The sequence below is a fragment of the Podarcis pityusensis genome, assembly GCF_964106645.2.
Source record: "Podarcis pityusensis genome assembly, chromosome: 1".
NCBI lineage: Eukaryota > Metazoa > Chordata > Lepidosauria > Squamata > Lacertidae > Podarcis > Podarcis pityusensis.
Genome location: NC_138028.1, coordinates 98,856,250 through 98,884,239, shown reverse-complemented (window position 1 = coordinate 98,884,239; position 27,990 = coordinate 98,856,250). Strand labels below are relative to the sequence as shown.

The following is a 27,990-nucleotide window of genomic DNA, read 5'->3' as shown; positions in this document are numbered from 1 at the left end:
AATAGCGGAGATCCCGAGCTTGTTGTGTGTTTCTTTAAACTGTACTAAGAGTCAAACAATCTTCTGACAACATACCAGTTACAAAGGGATGAAATATTCAGTCCTACACTTGAAATTGCTGTCAACAATTCAGAGGCGAGTGGACTTCTGTAGTTAAGAAGTCCCAAACATACACACACTTTATGAAGGCGTGTTATAGCAGAAAGTTGCATATAAAAACCTTATAGGATCAAGAGAGAATAAAGGGAAAGTAACTTATTGAGTATTTTTTGAAGAAATCAACTATAAAAATTTTTAACCTTGTCTGAGGCCAATGAAAAGGAAGGCTTTGATTCTTTGAAATAGGAGGGTTCTGCATTGTGTGTAGATTCGGTGTTTCCACCCCTTTCCACATCACAAAGAGGCCAGTGAAGACCAAGATTTGTCCAGTGGAATATTGTCTGCTGGTGCGGATTCTAGGTGTGATAAATGAAGGTGCCTGTGGAAGTGTAAGAGAAGGAAGTCCTTTCTATATATTTCTTTTGTATCCATGGATCTAAGAGAGGAATGAATTTCTTAGGATTCCTTTTAAACACAAAAAAGAAACACATTTTTGCCTTCTGTGATTTTTACATTTTCAACCAGAGCCTACCCTTTTCTCTTTCTTGTAAAGGAATACATATAATTCATGTTATTCCCAGGGGAGGAGTGCACTGACCCCCCCAACATCCACCTTATTTTTATAGTGGTACCTCGGGTTACATAAGCTTCAGATTACAGACTCCGCTAACCCAGAAATAATACCTCGGGTTAAGAACTTTGCTTCAGGATGAGAATAGAAATTGTGCTCCGGTGGCACGGCAGCAGCAGGAGGCCCCATTAGCTAAAGTGGTGCTTCAGGTTAAGAACAGTTTCAGGTTAAGAACAGACCTCTGGCATGAATTAAGTACTTAACCTGAGGTACCACTGTATCTGTGTTTTTTGAAAAAACCTTACTTGTTTCTGATTTGCTACACACACTCTCCACTTTTAACACTAATTTGTGTTCTCAGCCACTCTGTATACAGTGGTACCTCGGGTTAAGAACTTAATTTGTTCTGGAGGTCTGTTCTTAACCTGAAGCACCACTTTAGCTAATGGGGCCTCCCACTGCCGCCACACCACCGGTGCGCGATTTCTGTTCTCATCCGGAAGCAAAGTTCTTAACCGAGGTACTATTTCTGGGTTAGTGGAGTCTGTAACCTGAAGCGTCTGTAAGCCGAGGTGCCACTGTAATATGAAGCTCTGTGTCCCTCCATTCACTATAATAAGGAATCTAAAAATGACTATAACTCTAACCCTTTTGGCCAAAGTGGATGAAATGTACAGGCCTTGGAGAGCCCTCCAGAGTGCATTAAGCCTTCCAAATTGCAGACAAATGGGTCCAGGTCACTTTTGCAGGGGACGTTAAAAGGGATTCACTTTCTTCCATAATCCATTGCAGGCATGTCCAACAGGTAGATTGTGATCTACTGGTAGATCACGGAGTGTTCCTGGTAGATCCTGGTTGACCTCTGGCCCCTCAGTGATCTCCTTACAAAAAAGCAAAAAAAGCAACCCCCCCCCCAACTTTGGCTTTCTAAAAAAAGCTCAAGCTCCACAACTTTGGCTTCCTAAAAAAAGCTGCACAACTTTGGGTAGATCACTGCCAGTTTTTTTATACTGTGAGTAGATTGCAGTCTATTGAGAGTTGGACGTCCCTGCATTACAGCAAAGGGAGAGCAGGGGTTTGTCTCTCTCTCACCTTAGAATAATTAAGAGGTGGCTAAATGGTGTGTATTATTGGCTGTACATTTTTTTGAAACCTTGCAGCTGCACACTGGTTTTTCCAGTGCTTGTTTCTGTCCTACAACAAGCCTTACAATATGATGATGTTTAGAACACAGAGTGGAGTTCTGAAGAGCTCTGGGTTTTGTTGTTAAAGCAGAGAGATGTAGGATTTTAAAAAGAGGCTTTTTAACAGGCAACTTTAGGATGACCTCACTGCTTGAAAAGCCCATGGACCCAAGGAACATAGAGATATAGAAAAGCATGTAAAGCTTTCTATAAGGTACAGAAAAATACTGAAAGGACAAAGCAACACAAGGCTTTGTAGCAGCCCTGATCCAACTGGAGGGAAGTTATTGACATTGTGCTTTGACACAGAAGAGGAAGACCCACACCCTCAAAAATAAACCACCCCACCTCAATACACCTCACTATTCAGATCATGTGCATAACCAATGCACACCCCTCGTTATTGCATTCTAGCATTGCTTACATGCCTAATGTTAATAATATAGGGTGTTGCACAATCTACATATGCTGAAAATCCCTCTTTATGACACTGTTAAAGGGAGTTCTGATGTATAGCAATGCCCCCTTGCCTGCATTGTAGGGAAGCCTAGGAGAATTTGGGACATCAGACTAAGATTGGAGATTGGGGAGAAAGAGTTGGAGTAATCAAAAAGGTATATATCTGATATATACTTTCATTTGCTTCTTCAGGAGCAACAACAAATCAATAGACATTCTCGCATCTAGCCATCATAGAATTGTCAATATAATCTCTCTCCAGTCCAGGTGCATAGACTATGCCATTTTTTGAAAGGCATTGACAAAAATAAAACTTTCAGCTCTTCATTGAATGGAAGAAGTAACAACGAAGTTACTCTTTATCCCAGCTCCCAAATTTCAACAACGTTCTGATCTTTAAACATATAGTTTGATGGTTAAGAAACAGCATTTCAGTATTGCAAATTATCTCCAAATCTCCTGCATTTCATATACGCATGCCAATGTCTGTGGGTTAACATGGTGGGAGGGCTTTGCAGGGCGTGCAGTATGAATGCCTGGTTGAGGATTTTCAATCTTTAGTTCCCTGGAGGAACTCACTCTGCATTCCTTTCTGAGCACTCCATTGCCCAGCTGGCTGTGTGCGGTCTGATGCAGGAATCTGAAATGAAGGCTTGGCTCCATGGTCAGTCTCAGATCTAAATTTACAAGGCCCACTTCCACATCCCTCTGGGTACCTGCAAATATGCCTCCCCCCCTCCAAGCTTTGCTATTGTGTGGAAATCAGCCCTGGTACTTTCCCCTACAGCTGGCGTTTTTGCTCTCCCAGGGATCTATAAGTCATCCATCATTGCTTGTCTTAACTGATTCAGCCACCTCTTAAACAAAGAAAGGTGGAAAATGGCAAATCCAAATTACTTAATTATTTAAGTTGTATTACTTACCGACTGCGCAGAGGTGTTTGGAGGATTGATTAGCTAACACGGCTGCGAGGAGCTCTGAAGACAAAAAACTGCAACTGAGCAATAAATTGCAGGTCACCAAGCCCTGAGTCAGCTCTTCTGAAATCAATGGAAGCCATTTAATGGCTTGAGCGTACAGAGGCTCAAAATGCCAAATGAACACATTGGCCTTTGCTGTTAGTGTGCTGGCTGCCAATAGGCATTAGCTACACACATGTAAACTCCCCTTGGTGTAGATTCAAACTTATTTGAACTCCTGTGACACGCATTAAGAAAACACTGTGGCTATTTTACTAATAGAATGCAGGGGTTGGGTTGAAATGGAAGATCTTTCCTATAAATTGGGCTCTTTAGGAGATGCGCCTACAAACCATCGATTGCACATCGCACACATGTGGGATGGAATGCCAGTATCCTAGCAATGCCTTTAAGAGCAATTTGAAAAAGTGAAAAGCATTCCTTTTCTACTATCCTTTGGACATCCCATCTGCCTGAACTAATGGCTGATTAAAGCATAATGAATTTGTATTAAATGGTTCTCCCCTCACCAGTGAAATGCCTGCATTAGGAATAAACTTTAAAGAATTCTCTCTCACTCGCATTCAGAGGAAAATTATTACTCTACTGGGATAAGTAGGAGTTTTGCCATTGTATTAAATTCAGAAATAATTGTACCTCTTTGGTTGAAGTTATTGTATTTACCAGGAGGAAAAAAACAGTAACATTGATTTTTGCTTCCTATTCCGTGCAAATAGCTTTTCCAAATGGATAGTCATCCTGTAAACTTTTAACCCACATTTTTGCCCAAGCCAGTTTTGCATTCTTCTGTAACTGAGTGTGTTAACTGGCAAAACTAAGTACATTTATCAAAGTGGAAATATTTGCTTGTAGCCATTTCTTCAGTGGAATTCATTATTCAAGATACAGGAGCAGCCGTATTTTTTAAACGAGGGTATAATGCATTTGACTGAAATATAACTGTAGGCACTAAAATACATAGGAAAACTAAATAAGAACTGTGATAATCACTAATAACTACTCAAAACTGAGATTTCATATATGCCATTTCTTATCCACATTCAAGAGGCCACTAGTAACAAGGGGTGCTGACAGGACTTGTCTACACGTGCAACAGAATGAGGTGAGGTGATGGAGGTGGACCACTCTATTTCATACCCATTTTTGAATGTTTCCCTATTTTAAAAACTGGATTTTTTTTAAAGCACAGGCCTGGACTAGGACTATAATCTTTCCCCCTGATACACTACCTTTCTACTTGCAGGGACATTATTTATTCTTATTGTGGTAATATTACTAGATGTTTTCCATTACGTGTGTGCATGGCGACAAATATGTACGTGTGTACTCGGCGGACACATGCAATGAGATCTTTAGCTTAGAGTCTTGTTTGCCTTGGGGATATTATACTGCATACTAGGAAATGAGTATTCAGAGGACAAGCCAAGGTTCAGAATCAAGACACACAGACAGAAAGACAGACAGGTTGATTGATTTTGGATTAATAGGAGGCTTGTTACAGAATGAAAGAGGGCAAATGGAGGTAGGAAATATCACATGCCAAATATGGAGGAAAATGTACGGCGAGAGATGCCAGACAGACAAGTGGGCACCCCAATTGTTAAAAATGAGAGGAGTTGGATAAGAGCGGGTCACTGGCACCAGTGTAGCTAAGCTTAGAAACAGAAAAGTTAGAGAGAGAATTGAGGCTTTCTTGTACGAGGCTGTACATCACATAGTGATGTGTTTGTTCCCTAGGCTCCTCAGTGGAACTGAGTTCAGAACAGCAGCAAAATTGGAGAAAGGAAATGAGTACCAGGAGGCAGGAGAGGAATGGAGCCCAGGTAACTAACTACATACCATAGAAAAGCAGGGTTTTGATGGGCAACGAAAAATTGCATGGGCTGGAAGGTTCCTATATTAATGGCTGCCAAGGAGCTGTTCAGTGGTGGTGGTGACACTTCCATACAAGGCTCTAAGAAGGTGCAAATTCGGGGTCTGCTCTTGGATGGTTGGATAGCCCAGTTGGTTTGAGCATGATGCTGATAATGTCAAGGTTGCGGGTTCGTTCCCCGTAAGGGGCAGCTGCATATTCCTGCATTGCAGGGGGTTGTACTAGAATACTAGATGATTCTCAGAGTCCCTTCCAACTCTATGATTCTGTGCTTAAGTTATGAACTGAGTGACGAGAGAGCCATTTGCACAAGAAGTGTTCTCAAGCAGATATACCTAATACATAATGAGACAATATCATTAATTGCTACAAATTAAGGTCAGCCAATACAGTTGTTGCCCTGACTGTCCCTAAGCCCAACCAAAGTTGTTGACCTTTGTTTAAGGATTTCCCCCCAAAGTTGTGGAGCTATTTTTAGGATTGAAGTTGTTGAGCTTTTTTTAGGGTTGTAATTCTTGAGGTTTTTTGAGGATTTTACCCAACAAATAACCTGCCACAGACAGAGGCTGGATTAAACCGACCGGTGGGCTGGATTGGGCCCCCAAAATGGACTTTGGACATGCCTGGCTTAGATGGAAGCCCAAGCACCTTGGCTCAGCGAGGCAGAGCACCTTGAGAGCAGTGGGAACAAACAAAAGTGGCATTTCTCCCAATTTGAAGTTGCCTGTTCTACACTACCACCTTGAGAAATTATAATACTCACCTACAGTGTAAAGTTGTGCACTCTGTTCTACCACTTCAGTATTCTCCCATCTTATTCTGCCTGCAGGTGTAGACCCAATGTAATAAGCATGCACTTTTTTATTGAATGCATGAAGATTAGAATGCTATTATAATTTAGGTGGCTGGGAAGAAGGTTGAGTTCATGGTAATGATTTCATTGGAATAAGTGCTAAAGAAAAGTCAAATACCACTCCACTGAAAGACTGTATTCAAAAGTGATCACTTAGACTCTTAACTGACTTGGAACAAAAATTGTTCACATTGTGCGGAAGCTTAATCCATTCTGATGGGTAACAACTTTAATACATCCAAAAAGTCGGGTTGTGAATATCTGATATACTGCCATGCAGTTTAGAATAGAATGACATTGCTTTTAAAATAATCTGCCCCTTCACTCACATATGGTAATAAAATTACGTTCCAGGGAAATTAACGTCAATCTTGTAGAACTTGGTTAAATATTTAGCAAAGCTTGCGCTAACCATAAATGGGCCAATCTTTCCTTTCTTTCAGAACAATAGAGATGTCAATTTAGCTAATGGTAATTGTCTTCCCACGAGCCCGTTATGGACAAAAGGAAATTCTTTACTATCTTTTAAGGATTATATTATGACGAATTTCATTCTGCCTTTGTCAGAGCAGTCACTGTGGCATAAGTTGAAGCTCAAGAGTGGAATAAAACCTAAGATGAGGGCAGCCGTGCCATTTACGACCCATCTAGTTGTGTGGGGCTGGTTGCTTCTGCTCTGGTGAGAAAGCCACTTCCAGGCCTGCCCCAGGAGGTGGGGTTGCGGGAATCACGCCCTTCCCCACGTGAGCGGGGGCTGGTCTCAGCCCCCGCGAGAGCAGGGGAATCCCGTCCGGCCACGCCTCCCGGCCAGCCAATCGGCTGGCTGGAGGGGGCGTGGCTTGCCCTATTTAGGGCCGGAGCGGAGGGGGCTCGCCCTCTCTTCTCCGGCTAGCCCCACGTTTCCCCACCCTCCCTCCCTTTAGTTGGGCTTTAGGTAGGTCTGACTTTGCTATGGGCTTCGGCCTGTCGCCGCAAGGGGCATGGTAGGAATTTTTCCCAATTGGCAATTTCCAGCCTTTTGGTTTTTCGCCTACCTCGTAGCAACTCGTCACAACTCTTTGGCATTGGCGGTAGGCATTGGTAAGAAGGGGTTAAGAGGATGTGTTAGGGGGGAGGAACGCCATCACCTCCCCCCAGTGAACGAAGGGTGGTCCGTTAAAGGACTCCGGGGGGCGTGGCCCTGTCCGAAGCCTATGGAGGTGTGGGCCAAAGGCACGCCCCAGAGCGGTGACCCGGGGGAGCTCCTAGTCGACGTGCCTCGGCGGGAGACTCCCCCGATCAGTGTTAACCCTTCACCGTGTCTCCAGCAAATGGGCTGGAGCCGGATAGTCGTTAGGACCAATGCCTAAGCCAATGCCTCTCATTCCTGAATTCAATAAAGTTGTGGCCTAATTCGCCCAATTAACCTTAATTATGGTGTCTCGTGTGTTTATTTATTCTTGGTGGGGGGCGGGAACTCGCCACGCAAGCCAGGCAGCAAACTGACCTTTCAACCATCATAGTGCTAAATTAGGTGTCATTGTAGGCAGGGGCCTTGTCAGAATGTGGCCAACAGGCTTTTGAGATGGATATGAGATCTCCTGCCCTTTCTCTTCCACTACCCATTAGAAAAAGAGGGGGGATTCAACAAACTAGTCCTAGTCACAGAAGCCTACATAAGGACTTCTGCTAGCACAGTGGGGCTTTTGTCCCTTCACCCCCCTACATACCCTTTAAATTGGCTTGAGCGGGGACAGGAGAATTCCCAGAACAGCTTGCTGGTGAGGTCATTTTAACTACCTAACAACATCCCTGCTTGTAGTGCTCTGGCCTTAAGGGAGAAAATTCATATCTATCTATGGCTTCTTTTCAGATGGAAATCACCAGAACTCAGAACTCTTAGATGGGCACCATTACCATGATAAGAGAACAAGAGAGGCATTCATGGTGAGTTCTGACACCTCTTTTTCCAGAGAAATAGCACCAAAATCTCCAAAACCATTCAGAGTGGTGGTTGGACTATTTTTAACTTAGTAATGACAGCTAGATTATTTTCTGTTGGCTGCTTATTTATTTATTTATTTATTGGCCAATGCCATACCTGTCAACTTTTCCCTTCTCTTGTGAGGAATCCTATTCGCAATAAGGGAATTTCCTATTAAAAAAAGGGAAAAGTTGACAGGGATGGCCAATGCAGGGGGAAGAGTAGCTTTCAATTGTGGATATACCTGCTGTAGTAGAGAGACACATGCAGCTCTTTTGAGAACATCTAAAGACAAGTTCTTCATTCAGAGAAACAGACCTGTAATGGAGAACATCTTCACCTCTTGAGACTTACTGAATCTGGTTTTTCATACATAATTGCAACATGAACCCATTTTGAATCCCTCTCTCATACATTTGGCTCATGAATGTGGTATGATTAGGTTATCAGGAGATTTTCATTCTGTTGGACCAAAAACAAAGCCTTTTACTGACAGAGATTGCAGTGTGCCTGGGTCAACATTCCCACACTCTTTAGCTTTTTATTTGCTTATAAATACATGTCAATACCACAAGATGGCACTTCCTTACTTGCAACATATACTATTACAAACACGTATCTTCTTCAGGATGTTCAGAATGTAGACTTGGAAACCTTTTTAAAACGCAAGGCCTTCTACAAACAGTACTTTGTGTGTGTGTGTTAATATGTATAATAAATAAGGTCAAGAATAAACTTTAAAAAAAAAAGAATTTACAAATATTCCAGATAATAAAGTTTAAAATACAAAAGCAGAATTCATATTAAACAAACTGAATTACAGTTTTCAATGGTTAAAAATGTATCTAAATGGCTTAATACTAATTTAAAATATATATTTGAGCACTTTCATCTTCCTAGTCATCAAAACATCTGCCAGTTTCTTTTTCTTCTTCTTCCTCTTCCAAAAAAACAGGGTTACAAAGCGATCTGGGTCTTGTGCTGCAAAAATTTTCCCAGTGCTTGTTATCCTGCTCCTCTGATCTCAATCTGAAGGGAAATCAGATTGTTTTCCCATCTAAGAAACCCAAGAACTTAGAAAACGAAGGGAATTCCAGACATTTTTGAGAAACGTATGAATCAGTTTCACAGTTCAAATGTAACTCAAATGTAAACACTAGAAAACTCATTGCTGAAAGAGGTGAAGAATAAAGAAGCTTGCACTAATATAGTGCGTAATGATGCCATGTCGAACTTGTCCTTTACAGTAAATGTCACCTTTCCTCCCCCCAGGATTGTCATGCTTTTAAAGGTAAAAATCAGTAGTAGCCTGCAGATTGACTTGTTCATCCTTATTCCCATTGATAAACAGGAATGATGCATTTCTCAGGTCCCCCTTGGGAAAAGTGTTGCCAAGTTATAGAAGGTCCTTGAGTGCCATGTTCTTCAGATAAACCAAAAGGCAAAACTGCTACATTTGCAAACTGTATTCTGCCCATGTGTATCAGCAATTGTGAGATGCTTCCAAAAAACATAAATAAGATCCAAACCGAGAAAGGGGAAAAAATGGTGGGTGGGGAAGCAGTTAAGGCAGTTGATGTCTACATTTGGATTTCGGTCCACGTCACATGTCAACATCTCCATCGTAGGCTAGGGTCAGACACTTCGGTTGTGGAGGAGCATGTTGCTGCTGCTTTGGCTTTTTGCTAAAAGGGGGGAGAAAACATCTCTTTAGAAAACTTAAAATATGAATTAAATATAATGTAGTGGGCTTCCAGGTCAGCTCTGCCTTAATGGAGGCAGCCCCTACGAGAGCAGGAGATAGTTGGTGAAGGAAGAACAAGGATGATTGAGGGTAATCATCCTTGTAATTTCCCCCCAGGGACCAGAGAAACGGACTTCACTCGCAGTTCATCTTGGTAGCTGGCTCTTGGTCTGGCATGGAATATGGGGGCTGGACAAGGAGGCGCTGAGTGCAAAAGCACTTAGCCTGTCGAAAACCCCCCAACGCCGCCATTAAGAAGTAGAGGTTCTCTTGTTAATTAGACTAAAGTAAAATAATACAATGGGCATGATCCAGCCAAAGTTAAACACTATTGATTGTGATGGGTGATTTAAGCACATGGCTAAAGCTTTTTGCAGTGAAATCAATTGGACTTAAAAGTGGCTGGGTCATGCAAAACTGGAATGCTGAATTGCAGCTATAGCTAGCTATTTCCCCCATGCAGTTAAAATATGGAAAATCTGACAACTCTACAAGAATGTCCAGCTGTTAGTGTCAGCATCGCCCTAGAGCCAGTGCACCAACTGGACTCTTGCACCTCAACCCCGACTGGGCTAGGCGAGCTGGGTAGCTCTACAAGATCTCATCAAATCTTGCCAGAATCCACCATTGCTGCTCCACAACCCGGGTAAGGGAGGCTCTGACAGTGGAGGCAAAACAGGGCTGACCCTACCATTAGACAGCAGCCTCAGGTGGCAGATTCTGAGAGCCAGGGAATGAACAGAACTATGTGTTCCTGCTCTATACACCCTAAGCTAGTCTGCTGTCTTCAAGTGCAGTGGAAGGCACTCTCTATTTGCCAGCAATGAATTGAGACCAACTACCAGTCTTTTGTACATATATTGGGAGGAGATGCCATTTTATCCTTTGCCTCAGGCAGCAAAATGTCTTGGGGCTTCCCTGAGACAGAGCATAGGTATTCTGGCTAGTAGGCACTGCTAACTTTTCCTCCATGAATCTCCTCCATGCTTTAAAGTTTAAGCCATTTCCTTCCACTTTTCTTAACAACTAGTCTGTTGGGCTCAAAAGCTCGCTCACAATTTTGTGGCATTTCAAGTGGGTCATCACTATCAGGGACTGCAAAAAATACCAGCATAAAAGTGACTGTTGAACCCTCTCAGTATGCATGAGATCATATCCTACCTCTTCTGCTTTGCTTATTTTGTGGGATTCTTTCTGGAGTTGGGCAGAAGTGTATTAATTATTTTCAGCTCATCCTGCTTTTTAAAAGTGCCTTCCATTTTTCCTTTCTGTTTGGAATTGTATGCGATTAAACCTCTCAGTAACAACTTTGGTAAGAGCTGCTCAATATCAGGACAGACTCCCTCAGAAGGCGGTGGGCTCTTGAGGTTTTTCAACAAGGGATGGATGGCCATCTGTTGGGGATTCTTTAGCTGTGATTCCTGCAAAGTCTAGATTCCTAAAAGACTAGATGACTTCCAACTCCCTTCCAGTTCTGTTCCTGTGGGTGTAGTGACAACATAAAATGAAGCTCTGAAAGTACACACGGTTCTCTCTTGCACATACATATTATTTTGTGCTTCATCCTAAGAAAAAGTGACAATGTTCTCAAATACCACATTGTTTCCTAATTACATCCAACAGAAAACAATGTGAAATAACTTGTCCTTGCAAGTTATTTATCATTTTGATTTATAATAACTTGATTTGAGTTCATCCATCCTGGTTCTAGTGAAGTGTCTGAAATTGAGATAAAAACCTATAAAATAAGGAGCTGGTGTGGTCTAGTGGCTAGAATGCCATGAAGCTCCCTGGGTGACATTAGGCTGGTCCCTGCCTCCTAGCCTAACCTACCACACAGGGTGGTTGTGGGGAAAGCCCGAGAAAAGGGGGGGGGGACCATTTATACCACCTTGGGATATAAATGCAATAAGTAAAATAAAAATAAAACAAAGAAAAGAATAAGTAGACAGAATACTTACCAAACAAGGTATGAGGTGAATATTAGGGAAACTATCATGAGAAACCCACCCGCTGATACTCCATAGACCCATATTTTAAGTTTTCCATCTGGATCAGAAAAGGGAAGAAAACAAAACGAGGCAAATTGTAACTTTTAAACATTGAAATGAAGTGATTATCTAGCTATGAATATAGTAAAAGGAAGCATATACACAGAAATCCATGTAGCATGCAATGGTGAGATAACAAATGCTGATCAGTTGCTCCTATTAGAGATGCCCATCTAGATACAAAAATAAGCTTCTCTGTGCACATCAACTCCACCAAATTCTGGTCTGTGGGTGTGAGACTTAATTCAGCACCACGGGTGGACCTGTACCTAATACATAATCAATGCTGCCCAAATCATCTACTTGTTAAGTAAATAAGAGCAGAAGACTATGCTGAATCCTCCTGTTTGCCTGGCAGGTGATCAGCACTGCCAGCGCTCACAGTGACAAGCAATCTTGGGATAAAGGGCATCTTCATCAGCCCAGCAGCAGGTGTGCAGCCGTCTGCTTGATTCCCAGTCACCTGGATTGGGACCACTGTGATTAGAGCCCAAAGCAACATGGAGGTGACTGACAGATGCAATTAAGAGTTTTGCAGAAAATATCAATCTAGGAATTAGACTAGTTTTTTTCTTCATTGTATGGCAGTCTCATCTACTAAAGACAACTGTACCTTTCTTGGTTAATTATGTAAGAATTATAAAAATGGCATTGGCTGTAACACTGCAAATATTGCAGTGATGTTTTGGCACAATTTTACAATGTAATGTAAATGGAATTCAATGCATTTAATTAAGTTGCAAATGAGAGCTTGCATATCCTGCAGCAACATTTCTAATTGCATGATCCACTGCGCACTAATTTTATTTTTATAGTGTGTGTATTAAAAAAAAAAATCTCACCATATTTTATCTTTTTTTACCTGGATTAAAAGGCTGAATGGACCATCCTTTGAAAATATCATGCATTTTTGAGTTGACGGGTTTATGTTTTGCAGCATTCGTTTTGACATCAGCTTTCTTATCTTCTAAACCAGGTATCTTCATGCAGTAATCCAGGAAGCCATTTGATCTCATTATTTCTGTATAGCCTCTCTCGCAACCGCAGGTTCCACTCTAGGTAATAAGAACGTATTCAGCACTGAAATCAGCCCATAGAAACTCACCACAAAAGATGTTTCTGCTGAGAGGTTGCTGGCTTTTCACAGGTTAACCTGATGCCAAATGGTTTATGTATTTGTTTAAATTTAAAGCCCAACCTATCCCAAAGGCTTAGGACAGATTGCCAGCATTGTACAAACTGATAAAAGGGTTTCTTTTATCATAGTAAAGCAATGGGGGATCTGCCCCTTTTTTGCTTGGTTTGGATAAAAGCATTGTAACAGAAACACGGGTCACAAAATCTGTCTTTGTAAAAAAAAAGTTCACGCCAGTGAAAATCCTGCAACGTTAGAAAGGCTAAGTTAGTAAAAAATACCTAAGGCTAGGCAGACTGACATGGGAGCAACCCCCTTTGCATTCAGTTGGACTTATTTCAGATAGGCATGCATGAACTCATACATATGCAGTGCTGCTGTTGCTTGTCTATATCATTTCATATTGTAGCTGGAAGATCAAAGATTCAAATGCTAACCTTCCCAACCTGCGGGGTTTGTAAGTGTAGGGATGTACAAACATACCCCGCTGCATGTGGAGTTTGAAAAAAACTCAGCCAAACAGCAGGTACATCATGGCTCCCAGTCATGGTTGCTATCACTCTATAGGCATTGATTTTCAACATGTTAACTTTTCAAGGTGTAATATCTACCTGACTACTTGTACCAGACCTATCCTACATTTTCATTACACTTTAAAGGTAAAGGTACCCCTGACCGTTAGGTCCAGTTGCGGATGTCTCTGGGGTTGCGCACTCATCTTGTTCTATAGGCTGAGGGAACCGGTGTTTGTCCGCAGACAGCTTCCAGGTCATGTGGCCGGCATGACTAAGCCGCTTCTGGCGCGCCCGAGCAGCACACGGAAACGCCGTTTACCTTCCCGCCGGAGCAGTACCTATTTATCTACTTGTACTTTGATGTGCTTTCGAACTGCTAGGTGGGCAGGAGCTGGGACAGAGCAACGGGAGCTCACCCCGTCATGGGGATTCAAACTGCCGACCTTCTGATCGGCAAGTCCTAGGCTCTGTGGTTTAGACCACAGCGCCACCCCACAAATAACCCACTGCCTGATATTCCTTGTGGAATATATAAATGGGTGCAAATGTGTGGCAAAATTCTCCTCGCCACATGAGTGAATGTCATAGACTGGTTCCAGCTGGCATCCCTCCTGTGAGAGAAGGCTGATTGATCTAGGGGAGGCTTCCATCAGCAAAATGGAAAAGCAATTTTCAGTGATTCCTCCTTCCCCTGTAGATTTGAGGAAGGGGCTGAGGGTGTGAGAGAAAATTGCCAAAGGTTGCAGTGTGTTGTCACACACCTTGCAAGCTTCCAACAGGTGAACAGGAAGCTGGATGAGACCGGCCATTGGCCTCATTCAGCAGGTTTGTCTTATGTTCTTAACCAAGAGCTTTCTGCCAGCAGAGGGACACCGCCTGAATATAAACCATGGTTACATGGTTAACGCCCTGTGGTGGAATGCCACTCGGTCACCTGTATGCACTTTTCTTTGGTGGAGAAAATCACAACCATTAGGCACAATGACCTGGCTTACACATCGTGTTAAACCAAACTATGGCTTAGCACAAAGGAGCAAACCTGTGGGTTCCTGGAGCAAAGACTGCAGCTGTGCCACCCAGAGCAAAGTCATGATTTGGCTTAGCAGTACATACAATCCTGTCCTGATCCAGAGACACCATTAGCTGTGTTGAAGTTTTGTTTTTGGCTTACTCCTCATAGGTTGTTGTGGATGTTATTATCTGTGCTAAGTAAACTATGGTTTGGCTTAGCATTATATTCTAACTGGGCCAAAGTCAAAAGGGAAGGGAAGCTATCCTAGTAGGATAATTTTATTTCAAATAATTCTGGAGGAGGAGGAAGAATAACACAGCTTCTGAACAGAGAAGGGACCAGGCTGCTGATGGCACATGAACTGAATATTCTTTCTGGTGGACAAGGATAATGTTTTTTTTTGGGGGGGGGGCTCACAGCCTTATATCTAAAATTACAATCAACCTTCCCTGGACATGTGAATGAAAATAAGAAGAACCAAAGTTAACTAGGCATGGCAAACCACAATAAACCACCATGCATATACATTCTGCATTATTTTTCCACAATGCCTATATATCTAATTAAATTATTGGATTATCTCACTAGGTGGTGTCCCACACATACTAAACAATGCCTCTAGGCTGTGGGTGGGTGTTGCAAAGTCTAAGCACAATGTATTAGCTGTAAACAAATGTTAATTCTGACTATGTAAAGTACACAATCTGGATTACCTGCGTGCAGTAAGAAAAGGGCTTCCGACAGGCTGGGCTGCAATGCCTGGTTGTAGCTGGCTGCATCTGAGCGGAACAACCCCCTGTAAGAGCAAATGTCAAGAGGTACATTTCAAAAAGAGTTAGTGATATCTGTGGGGGAAACTTTACTTTGCTGCAACACTGCCTTTGGCAAAAAAAGAAGCAAATGCCAGTGCATTCATATCAATTTTGCTGTAAGTCCTAGAAGATCTGCTCCCTGCACTGCAGGCCTTTTCCCACCTGGCCTGGGAGGGCAGGGCCCTGACTGACTCCAACTACAAAAGCCAAGGCTGCTGAACAGACTCTTGGGTGCGGTGTTATTTAGGGGGCGTTGTTGGGGGAGGGCTGTTGCTGTTGTTGAGGTTACTTTTTTTTGTATCTTATTATTTATGTGTAATTTGTTCAGTACGCCTGTGTACTTTGTAGTTACGTACTTTGGTATACATTGTAAGCTGCCTTATGCATGGCTTTAACTTTGGAAAGGCAGCATACAAATAAAATGAGTTATTGTTTGATATTACTCCTGAGATGCATTAGCCTTTAAAGGAAATGAACTGAAGTGACTTTATCCCCCATTGCTCACTAATGGCATTCCCACTTGGTTTTAAAGAGATCATGTTGAGTCTGCCGGCAAATTTGATTCAGCCCTTCATGAATTTGGTGATAATTCAAACCAATTCACTATCCATACTGAATCTGAATGCCCCAAGCATTTCTAAGAGGAACAAGGGGGGAGGCTCTAGGGAATGAAGGAATGAATGGTACAGAGATGAAGAACTGGAGAATTGGCTATTCCTACTTGTACTTGTGGATTCTCCTTTTGTCTCTGACATTCATTGTGTTGTCAGTGAAAATGGATATTCCAACTTAAGCACTTATCCTTCAGTTCTGTTAGCATGATTATTATTTGAAACCTGGTCTCTGTACAATATTTGTAAAATGCACATTCCATTAACAATGAAATCAAGTGGGTAAATTAATGGCAGAGTCAGCCAGAACTAATTGCTTGCTGGAATCTTTCTGCCATGTATGTACCTGCTCTCAAATCATTCTTTATTTGGGTGGGCTGATCCCTCCATGTTGTAGTCATTGTGTGTGCATATTCCTGCCTGCACTAGGTGGCTGAACTATTATTTTATGTAAGATATTTATAATCTGATTCAATCAACAGGGATTCATGAAGCGGCTGAAAATGAATCACAATCAAACAATAGGAAACAGTAACTAAAATAAAAATATGCCAGCTAGCTCAGTCTTGTATATACTGAATTGAAGTGGCTCTTAAGGGCTCTAAACTGGATACATTCCCAGGTTTACCTGGTAATGGTATGGATTGAACCTGCAACCGCTGGTATTGAAAATACTCACTCTACCACTGAGCTATGGCCTGTCAGCAACAGTGAGTCCTATTTTTAAAAAGCTGAAGTAAATGGCCATTGTTTTAATCTATTTCTAAAATACAGCAGGGGTGAAACTAGGTGAACAAATGAGAGAAGGACATTTCAGGTTAAATAGATACTGTGTTCCTCCAAATTCTGGTTCTCAAGAGACCACTAAAATAGCCCTCAAAGAGAATCCCACGTACAGGAACATTTCCCTTTCCTCTTAAACAACATCGTCATCATTATCATCACTGTATAAGTCATAGTTCTGGAACATTTCTAGACTGTGTGCAGTAGACTCAAGGATGTCCCTACCTGTGACATTCACCCCATCAGAACGTTGGCACCACACTGTGCGTTCATTATCTCGCCAAAGACTCGTTTTCCATACATAATTATAGCACTTCCCTCCTATATAGTCCAAACAACAGGGCAACATTAATCAGTTTGCAAGATAGCATGTATGCACGCATTTACAATGTATCCTGTTTTCCTTTCAGATGAAATTCAAAATTTCCTAATAGGCTGTAATTCTATATACACTTAGCTGGGAGTAAGCCCCACTAAGTTCAATTAGCTTATTTCAAAACAAAGGTTTACGGGATTGCACTGTAAATAAATTATACCAAAACATGCAAAGAGGACACACATGAGGGCATTTGGCTGTGCTCATTGTTTTCCCATTGAGTCCACCCCATTCCCCCCTCTGCCACTCGCCTGCTATTGCCTTTGAAATTTTTTGGTCATTGTGGGGTGAGAAAAAAGAATGTTTAAAGTCTAATTTCAAGGCATGATTAAACACCAAATACGCAATAATACCAAAATGGTGCTCCTTTTAGGCTGAGTGAGGTGGTCACCTAAAGCAGCTAATTCTGGGTCTCATGAAAGGGCAGGAAATTTTTATTTTTCTTGTAAAGGAGGCTGAGAGACGCAGGTGACATATTCTGCCTCATGTGTAAACAACCTGACTGGCATTGAGTACTATGCACCTTGACTTGGGGAGGTGATATTTTCTGTTCTGCCTCAGGCAGCAAAGCGTCTTGGGCTGGCCTTGACAGCAATAACAAAGTAGTGCGAACGCTTCTGTAAAATACAGCAAAAGGGCTGAGCAAGAAACATTCCCTACCGGAGCATGGCCGCGTCTCCAATTCTTGTTCAGGGCAGCTGTCTTGGTTTTCAAAAGACTGAATTATAAACGTTCTTGACCGAGACTGACGACCCATAGTCTCAAAGCTCCTGCCATCTATACACGTTAATTCACAAGAGCTCCACTCTGACCATTCTGTCAAATGACAATCACCTGTGTGTAAGAAGAAGGGGGAAAGAGGGAACTTCTATAGCTCTATTACTTATGTCTCTGAAGGTTTGAACTTGAAATCACGGCAATGCCAGTTGGAACTTAATAGGTAACACTACTTGTTCTGCTATCTCTTATCATTCAAAATCAGATTCTTAAAAGGTTTAGACCATTCATGGTAATGACTTTTTTAAGGTCCAGGGAGACATTTTTCCAGTTAATACACGTTAGGCTGACATCTTGACTATTTTTCTTCTTCTTCTTTCCTGACAGAGGATAATATAACTTGCTTGCTTGAATTCATCTACATGGTGTTTTAGTTAACATTTTACTGCATAGATCTGATATTTGCATCTAGCAAAGTGGCATGAGCATTAAAAATATTAAAGTGTCAGGGTCATTGCTGTTGCAGGATGATAGAGAAAGGTTCTGTTTGGATGCTTAGATCTGGGCTTTACCCAATGTGTTCATCCCTGCCACTGCATTCCCTTATTGGCCTCCCCACCATCTATTCCTTTGGGTTGGGTTGAAGATGGTTCAGTCCCCCATGACTGATGACTCTCATATTCAACTGTTGAGGAACATGGCCTCCTCACAGAAGTGAAAATCACGGCACCAAGCAGCAAGTGTCGGATTGGGAAGCCCCTCTTGACCTAGGATTGTGGAAAACTACGTCTGATTTGCAATGTAGCTATCAGGAAGGAAGGGCAATTTGTCACTGAAGCAGAGTAAGGGCTCAATCAAATTCTGAGCATGTGCTAAAAGCCTCACATGTGAAAAAATGTAACATCAGCTTGAAATAAGTCTCATTAGACATAAGTGCAGGGTCACAGTTTGGGAGTATGTGCACACGACTTGTTATGAAAACAATGTGTAGTGATAATTCATATGATGTATCCATTATTTATAAATCTCATCATCACTACTAGTCATAGAATCATAGAATTGTAACGCTAGAAGGGATCCCAAGGGGCATCTAGTACAAGTCCCTGCAATGCAGGAATCTCTGCTAAAGCATACCATGACAGAAGACCATCCAACCTAGTCATTCTAGATTTGTATGCCCATATGACTCACTTGTATGCTAGGCACACATTCAGTAAAGCTGAACCATGTAGAACGAAGGTGTGCATGTTCCCAATAGAAGCCTGGGAAGAATCATAGAGAGAACTACAATATTGCTCTAGCTTTGCATAGAATTCTTAAGAACTGTAGGATTGTGAATGCCTTTCTTAATGTGATGGAACTCTAATTAGAAGAGGTTTTACAGTATATTATAAATGGGAGAGCATCAATTATGAAAGGGCAATATGTGAAATCAAGAATATTTACTTTGGCTTAAAGGCCAGTCTCTTAAGGGACTAAGACTGCAATCTTATGCACACTTAACTGGGAACAAGCCCCATTGAACACAATGAGATTGTCTTGGAAGTCAAAATGGACTCTGTGTGACTTGCTCCAGAGGAGTCATGTTTAGGATTGGAGATCAAGGAAGCTCAGAGTAGGCTGCAGATATGCATATTATTAGGCTGCAAGTATGAATCAAATTATAGTGTCATATTGTCTTGCAGAACATGACTATCTGTGTGCGCACCATTGCAAGGGCAAAACAAAGTCCTCCACAGAGTTTACCTGGGCAAGGCACAGAACACGGAAGCTGCAATGCACCATCTTTAGACGGAAGCTCTCCGCACAACGAACTTTCCGCTTGTTTAGATGTTGCCGATAAAGAGCCATCATGTATCATACATGTGAGGTCCCGTACTTGGAATCCGTCCCCGCACTGTCCACCCTAAGAGAAATAATGGAAGTTTATGGTACTAAAATAGCTCTTACTACATTAATAATGAATGCTAAGTATACTGTATAGATCCTGTCTCCTGGAAGCATCCCAGAGCATTTGTAAAGTGAGCAGATTATGTCCAGATGGAAGATGTGGCCTTTCCTATTTCCAGCATTTGCCTGCAGTCCACACAACTGAGAGAGATTTGTTAGGTTACCAAAGAATGTGTATCCAGTGGACTCTGAGCATCAGATCTTCAGAAAGTGTCACTTCACTGGAGGCAAAGACAAAGACAAATCCTCTTTGAACTTCTGGAAGACCTAGATGAACTAAAAACCTAGCTCCATACATTGCTCTATGTGCTAATAAAATTATATGCGGGAGGAAGGGGCTTTGTTCATTTCTCAGAAGAGATGTTAATGGTGACAATTTTATACGTGTCTTTTAAGCATATATCACAACTTTCTCTCTGCCATAGTTTCCCCTGTGCATCATCCAATTATTCTGACATGAAGAAAGCAAAGCAGACCCCATCCTCTCCCACATGAAAAAAGTTGAGTGTGGAAAATCAGTTTAAAGTTAAGGCAATATATTGGATCAAATGTTTCAGAAGAAGCATGATCTAAGAGATATAAATGGGGAGAGGGGTGGAGAAACACATGAGGAAAGTCAGTGCAAGCTGAATGTGGCATGAAGGCAGAGAGGGCATGCAGGCTGCTGGTGCTGACAAAGCAGAGGTATATATTTTTGAGGCTCCACAACTCACGTCAGTGTTTACATTTTCAGACCATTAAAAAAAAAAAAATCACCCCAAGGAGAAAAGTCACACTCAGCACTTCATGCAACGGCTTTAAACTATACTGTTTCAAGGCCTTTTGAGGTACTGAGACAGACTACATAGTGTTCTTAGTGCAAAAGTCAATTTCCTTCGTGGCAGAATTCACTGAAATTAAATCATGCTTTGATCTAGGGTTGCTGCTATAAAAAAGATCTATGACACTCATCCCAGTGCTATTAGAAATGTATGTTCCTTTGGCATTTGCTATTAAATTAGTTTTTAATCAGCTGCTTACTAGCATTTATGATGAATTCGCCACAATTTGATAGGAATTTCCTCCTGTTTTCAGGAATATTAAAACGGCATAGCTCTCTAACCTTAAAAGCATATATTCAGTTGTCTTATAGTTTTGCAGCATGTGGAGAACAGCTATGCACTTTTTCTACTGGCAATGCTAGGAGATCTTCCTATAAGCCAGCACACAACAGATACCTTGACTTTGCACGGGGACCACTCGCCAATAACCCAGCTGTAGCAGGGCTTCACAACACAGCTTCTGTACTGGGTGAGCTCAGTTGGGCAGGGTCTTCCTTCTCCTTGTGCTTGTAGAATTATATATCTGGTACGTAGCATCTGACCTAAACAAGCAGAAGAGGGTTATTCTTAAACTGATCATACACTGTATTAGAGAAGTTCTCAGAGCTGCCTGTGGAGGCTCAAATCACATAGGAACTCTGTCCCTTCCAAACTCTGTTGCTGGGAGCAGATGCAACAATTACTGGGGAAGCAAAGGCGCTTACAAAATTCTCTCCCTGACTCACCCGCTGCCACTCCTAAGAGGTTCCAGCTGCCACTCTGCCTATGAATCACCATGTAAGGGCTGGCTTTTCCCTCTTACAACAGAGAATAAGAAGCCTTACTGCACATCAAGCTGTGGATCATGCATGTCCCAATGTCATACTCAAGAGTATTTAGCACCACACACACACACACACACACACACACACACACACACACACACAATTCCTTATGCACTTTAATGGAAGTGAAACCTCTACAGTTGCACTAGATGATCCTTGTGGTCCGTTCCAACTCTACAGTTCTATTTTCTATGTGCATTTCCTTTGGGGCAGAAGGATGGAAGAATACCCCCTCCCTCCAAGCTAATGGGGAATCACTGCAAGAAGGCAAAGTCCTGGGCCTGCAGAACATCGCTGGAGCTATAATACCAATGGTGTTGTTATACTAATGAGAGCATATGAACATTCAGCGTCTGAAGACTGTAATAGGATGTTTCTTGCTTACGTCCCTGGCAGATCTGCCCTCTCCTTCCCTTAATGAGAGCCTCTGTTGGTTACTCAAACTGATAAAGACAGAAAGCCTGCCAGTTTAACACAGTCTTCAGAATTACACGGCTACCATTCAGGAAACTCTTTCCATTTCAATAACAAGCTGTCTTCTAATTGGAATAGTGTAAGAGAAAACATTTCTTCTCTGGGTCGTCCTCTGTGCCTGGGCAGCAGAGGATTAAAAAATGAGATAGCTGATACTTTAATGAATGGCATTCAGCACTATTATTCCAGAAATGGTAACCTAATTTCTTTTTCTATTCACCGAGTTAGGGATATTTCGCTGAAAATAAATAGGTTCTTAATGGAAATTGTAAAAGTGGTTATGGACAGTAATGGCCATTACAATGCTTGCAATTTTTCAGCAACAATAAATGTAATTTGGTCGTAAAACTCAAACTTCATCTGGAGGGGGGAAAGAGGCAGTGGAAACATATGGCAATTGTTACTGTGAAACACAGCACTGCCATAATTATTAATTTTGGGGAATATTCCCCGCTACATCATGATTTTGAGATTTAATGAAGTCTATCACATATACAAAGAAATATTCACCAGAAAGTATGCTAAGATATGTTTTAAAATAAACATATGATTAACCTAAAATATAAACAAGGGGGTGACTAAACAAGTTCACCAGCACTACTTTATATTCTGCATTTATATACTTTGCAAGCCATCGTTTTCATTAAGGTTAATTATGAAAGGGGAAATGAGCTTAATAATAAGGATTTTTTGCTTCTGCAATACTTCATTATGATCCACCTTATCTTTATTGATTAACTTGCCATAGAAGAACATGAAAGCAGCACAATATGCTAGTTTGTCATCAGTTCTATTAAGCCTTTGCCTAAAGAGATGGAACTTAAAAATGAGTTTAATTAAGGAAACAGCGAAGCATTTCTATCAGCTGCTACTAATTAACAACACATAGCAGGCATGCTTGGGTGAAGAAAACATGCATCTACCACTATTAAAAATACAGATTCATTTATATTGTAAACTGTCCTGTGATCCTCGAATGAAGGGTGGTATATAGAAATCTAATAATTAGCAGCAGCAGCATAGGTAATAACTCAGACAACAGGGCATTTCATTATGTACATTCTGATATAGCTTGAAGTCCATGGTTTCCCGTTTCCATTTCTTTTCCCTTTTATTAGTGTGATTTCACGACTCATTCTTTTAAAAGTCTGCAATTTTATTTTATTTTAAAGTCATTTTAATTGGATTCTTCTGGGAAATTGCATGTGGAGTTTGAATGGAAATGCTGCCACAGAACTCAACAAGTTAAGTGGCAGTTTTCAATCTTTGGTAAAGGATTCTTTCTAATGATGGTTACAATTTTGCATATTACTTGGCTTCAGTGGAATTTATGCAGCCGAACCATACATGGGATAATAGCCAATATTATTATTTTACTCATTAGGTTTAGAGTTTTCTCAGGAGCCTTGGTGTTCCACCAGTTTCCTTAGAAATTGACAAAGAACCCCAGCATTTTATACTCAGAACTGTCTTTTAAGTTAAGTCTATTGAGGCAAGATATTGAAAAACCGATTGAAATTAATGAAGTCCTTTGCTTTTATCCATGCTGTTATTTGCATATCCTTTTGGCAAATTGGGAAAAAACACATAGTTCTTAAATTGTAAATGTTCACTTCCGGGGGGAAAAAACACTCTTCTAACAACACCTGCAACCATCCTATTTGCTAATATGCTAGGGATGCCCTTCTGTCAATCATATTCAAAGTCCATCTTGCCTAGTATTCTGCCTACAGTAGTGGAGAGCTGGCTGTCCTGGGAAGATCATATCTGGAACATTAAGAATCGATTTGTAGCTACCATGGAAAATAGACAATGACTGATCAGCAATCCCACATGAACTTGCCTCATCCATTACTAAAACCATTTAAGCTACTTGACGTCACCACATCTTGTAAATATGAATTCTACAACTTAAGTTATGTGTTGAGTAAAACATTCCTCATCACAGTAATTTGGTTCCATCTGCAAACACCTCTGCTTTTGCATAAGTTGTGAAAGAGCAAGTTAAACAGCACAAGCAGCATCCTTCTAGTAGGAAAACAATAACTCCACTGCCCAAATGCCTTTTGGGATGGTGGTGACCCCTCATTCCCATTGCACGGTCAGAAGTAAAAGACACAGTAGTAGAGTTCTGCCATTCCATCAACAGGAACTACTGCCAGTGGCTGAACACCAACAGCACAAGAAGGAAAAATGGATTCAAGGAATGGGTCGGGAAGACTGGTTCTTAGTTGGAACTCTATTCCTGCACAAAGATCAGATTTGCTACTGATGTTGCCATAACGTTACACTTGCAAAAGAGGTAGCATTTTAGAACACCTTCAATGAGATCAATAGAGTGCCCAAAATAAATGCCCCACCACCATTGCCTTCACTGTCCCCTCCAAAAGGATTCTGGCCACCACAGTATACAATCAAGGTACAGAATGTGGAGTATACAAAGACTGAAATAAGGAAGTTAGATCTCATATATCAATATATATGTCACTGGGCTGTATCACTGGGTTGTATCCAATGCATAACACTACGGACTCATTCATACTTCTGCTTGTCCCATGCCTAGAAAGCACATCCAAGTGGTTTTCTGCTCTTTAGCTCTAAATCAGAACAAACAGCAATTTGCAGGGGGGGGGGTGAATTGCTGTTTGTTCTAACTGAGCACTAAAGAGTGGTTTTCTCCAGGGGAAAACAGTGGGACAAGGGAAGTTGTCACTTAATTAAGATCATTGAGGAGCATTCTTGCACTGGCAGAATATTGTTGCGCAATACAGTGGTACCTCGGGCTAAGAACTTAATTCGTTCTGAAGGTCTGTTCTTAACCTGAAACTGTTCTTAACCTGAGGTACCACTTTAGTTAATGGGGCATCCCGCTGCCGCCGCGCTGCACTGCATGATTTCTGTTTTCATCCTGAAGCAAAGTTCTTAACCCGAGGTACTATTTCTGGGTTAGCGGAGTCTGTAACCTGAAGCGTCTGTAACCCAAGGTACCACTGTACTACTTTACAACAAGAACCAGCATCTGCTGGTGTAACAGTTGCACTGGATTTCTTTGTTGTGACTCTTAAACTCTGCAAGCTGCCAGCGCAAGGCCTCTTGCCCTGTGATGCCATGTCTAGAGAACTAGGATCACATGAATGGAAACATGGTGAGGGGTCACTTTGCATGAACAGCAAACCCCAACAGGCAAGGGCCATGCAGCTTAGAACCTGTGGAGAAATAATAACATTATGAAGTTAAAGTTATAAATTCATTTGAAAATATGTTGTTCCAATGTAAAAAACTGGCAGATTGGCAGTTTCTGGTGTGCAACTGAAACTTGTTCCTTTGTTTTGTTTTGTTTACTTTGCTATCAGTTTGGCACTGCTTTGCAATGATGGCATAAGCACTTGATGGCATAGTGGACCCATGAGATCACCTTGTGTGCCAAAGGCTTTTGGGATCCCTAGCTGCGCCACCACCTGAAATATTTCCCTAAGAGCTATTTTTGATCCGAAAAAAACCTCACAGGTACGCCCTGTTCTTCTTGGGTTTGTCTCTTCTCTGCCATCATCTTTCTGTACATACTATAAATAAATCATTACACAATGAAAGCAGTGAGTGACTCAGGTTTAAAAGGAGTTTTCTGAAAGAGACAGCCTCCCATGGGATTATCTGTGTATGTGGAATCTATAAGTTCAGTTCATGTTCACCACCACTCTGCTGCTCTTCCTATATTCCGGTAACATCTAGTGGCAGCAAGAACGGGGGGGGGGGGGAATGTTTTCCTTCTTTCTGGCTATTCTCAGCACTGAAACCTGTTGCCTCAGCCTTGGTTTGAAATAAAGGCTCTCTTTGGACACATCACCAGCACGAGAAATGTGGAGCAATTGTAAAGACTCTAAACTACTATGTCCTGAACATTGAACTTTGAAAACTGTTATTTTGTGTTGGAGGGAGAAATTGCAAATAAAAAACATTAAAAGAATCACAATATGTGAAGGTGGGGAGCCCTAATATTTGAACTGGTTTAAGTGCCCAGTGTAGTTACACTTCCTGCTTTTATATTAAAAGCACTTCCTGCTTTTATATTAAATAAACTATACCAAAACAATATTTTGGACATCATATCAGGGCATTATTGACCTGCAAGATTTGGATTCAGATGCATCAAGAATCTGGAGGATGTTTTCATATATTCAAACATAGAAACTAGTAATATTGATATGGGCAAGTATTTTTCTTCCTGTGCCCAAGAAGCAAATTAGGCTTCTTGCTACCAGTAGTATGGTGTATATTATTGTGTGCCTCAAGACATTCCCACATACAGGAACGAAAAAACCATCAGGCCATTGAGAATTGTTTATAGTTTGTTTATTGCATTTATATCCCATCTTATCTCCAAGGAGATCAAGGTGGTGTGCATGGTCCTCTTCCTTCTCCTATACCACCACAACAACCCTGTGAGGTAGGTGGTGCTGAGAGGCAGTGACTGGCCCAAAGTCAGCCAGTGAGCTTCATGGCTGAGTGGGGGTTTGAATCTTGGTCTCCCAGGTCCTAATCCAACAATCTGTTGCAGAACAAAATATGATTGCTGAAGTTCTGCATGTAAACGCCTAACTATGCATAGAAATTAATCTCCTCGGAAACTGAACAGGATAACCCACAAGGAACTATAATGCTTGTCTGTGGTTAAAAAATGCCAATCCAGAACAACCTGCATTTACACCTAGAAAGTCTACATCTCTTATCTTCCACAGCTGAAGTTAAAAAGTTTTTCATGTTTTAAAGGCAGCAGTAGTTTGAGGGTCTTGCTGATTTCTCCTCAAATGGAACAATTGACCACCTGCCTCAGTATTCCTGTGGAATTCCTGTGGACCTTTTCAACAATGTTTTAATTTTGAGTTAATTACCTTATAGTCATTTGAAATATGCACATTTTGCATTTGCATTGTTAAAACATTGGGCTACATGTAGCGCTAAGGAGATTGTTCCATCAGCACAAGCTGTTTTGCGTTCCCAATGAATGATTCCCCCCTTCTATTCTGAGGGTTCTGCCAACCCTCCGAAGCAGATTTTGGGGGTGAGCTATGAAGGAGAGGACAGGAGGAAGTCACATTGCACCATAGCTGTCAACTTTTCCCTTTTTAAAAGGCAAATTCCCTTATTCTGAATAGGATTCCTCGCAAGAAAAGGGAAAAGTTGACAGCTATGCATTTTGCTAGTGTGAATTGCTGATATGCCTTTTACATCAATGCTTATATGAATAAATATTCATCTAACAGTATTACAATGAGTAAAAAACACACACTGAGAGCTAATGGTATCCACAGAACAATGTACAGCTACAGAAACATCTCATATTTTACTTTAAATGGGCTGCATAGAACTGGGCTGGACACACACACACACACACAAAATTCTGTTGGTCGAAAGCTATAGAAAGAAATCAAAACGTTTTACCACCAGTCACGGAAAACACCTCCCACCTGTAGTGCAGCAACAGGAGCAAATCATATTTTGTGTACCGTTCCATAACATAAAGCCTGAACTGAAAACAACTGGAGCAGTCCCATGGGTCACTAAAATATATCACCATGATATAAACTTTATACCATAGTTTGTGAAATGATGTATATGACAGAGGTGCTGTGGGCATTGGTGTTGATAACAGAAACTGAATATGACTATCTTTCATTTTCATCTTTCTTATTCCAATTTATTTCCATTGTGCTTCTTGAAGAGGAAAAAAAAGTCTCACACCAAGTCTGATTTGGGCAACAGACTTGCAGATGTAATGAAAAATCCCAGCTTCACATCTGCAGCAAGACTCAATTATATATTGCCCCTGCTTAAAGAGGGGACACATGATATCAAATGCACCACTGCCTATATTACAGTGGTACCTCAGGTTAAGTACTTAATTTGTTCCGGAGGTCCGTTCTTAACCTGAAGCTGTTCTTAACCTTAAGCATCACTTTAGCTAATGGGGCCTCCCTCTGCCACCGTAGCACAATTTCTGTTCTCATCCTGAAGCAAAGTTCTTAACCCGAGGTACTATTTCTGGGTTAGTGGAGTCTGTAACCTGAAGCGTATGTAACCTGAAGCATATGTAATCCGAGGTACCACTGTATTATGCACAAGATATGGGAGCTCTTCCTTTATGTATTGGCAGCATCTGAATATCCTTATGACTTTTGGACAGAA

The 27,990-nt window shown here is 41.4% G+C and overlaps 1 protein-coding gene and 1 long non-coding RNA gene across 13 annotated transcripts in view; one reads left to right on the top strand and one right to left on the bottom strand.

Moving 5' to 3' along the window:
• LOC308479337 overlaps positions 1–19,549 on the top strand; it is a 128,088-nt gene extending 108,539 nt beyond the window's left edge. For both annotated transcript variants that reach the window (XR_013987613.1, XR_013987614.1), the window contains 3 exons: positions 5,031–5,116; positions 7,872–7,945; positions 19,424–19,549. This is a non-coding gene — a long non-coding RNA (uncharacterized lncRNA). The remainder of the gene's footprint in view (positions 1–5,030; positions 5,117–7,871; positions 7,946–19,423) is intronic.
• THSD7B (thrombospondin type 1 domain containing 7B) overlaps positions 8,510–27,990 on the bottom strand; it is a 646,019-nt gene continuing 626,538 nt past the window's right edge. For 10 of the 11 annotated variants that reach the window (XM_081005543.1, XM_081005546.1, XM_081005545.1 and 7 more), the window contains 8 exons: positions 20,906–21,051; positions 19,485–19,644; positions 17,682–17,855; positions 16,871–16,966; positions 15,153–15,235; positions 12,640–12,832; positions 11,688–11,775; positions 8,510–9,667 (listed from right to left, as the gene is read on the bottom strand). In XM_081005543.1, coding sequence (XP_080861669.1) covers positions 9,586–9,667; positions 11,688–11,775; positions 12,640–12,832; positions 15,153–15,235; positions 16,871–16,966; positions 17,682–17,855; positions 19,485–19,644; positions 20,906–21,051 — 1,022 coding nt within the window. In that variant the 3' untranslated portion in view covers positions 8,510–9,585. Of the gene's footprint in view, positions 9,668–11,687; positions 11,776–12,639; positions 12,833–13,540; positions 13,707–15,140; positions 15,236–16,870; positions 16,967–17,681; positions 17,856–19,484; positions 19,645–20,905; positions 21,052–27,990 lie in introns of those variants that run through there. The other variant, XM_081005540.1, reaches the window with a different exon arrangement.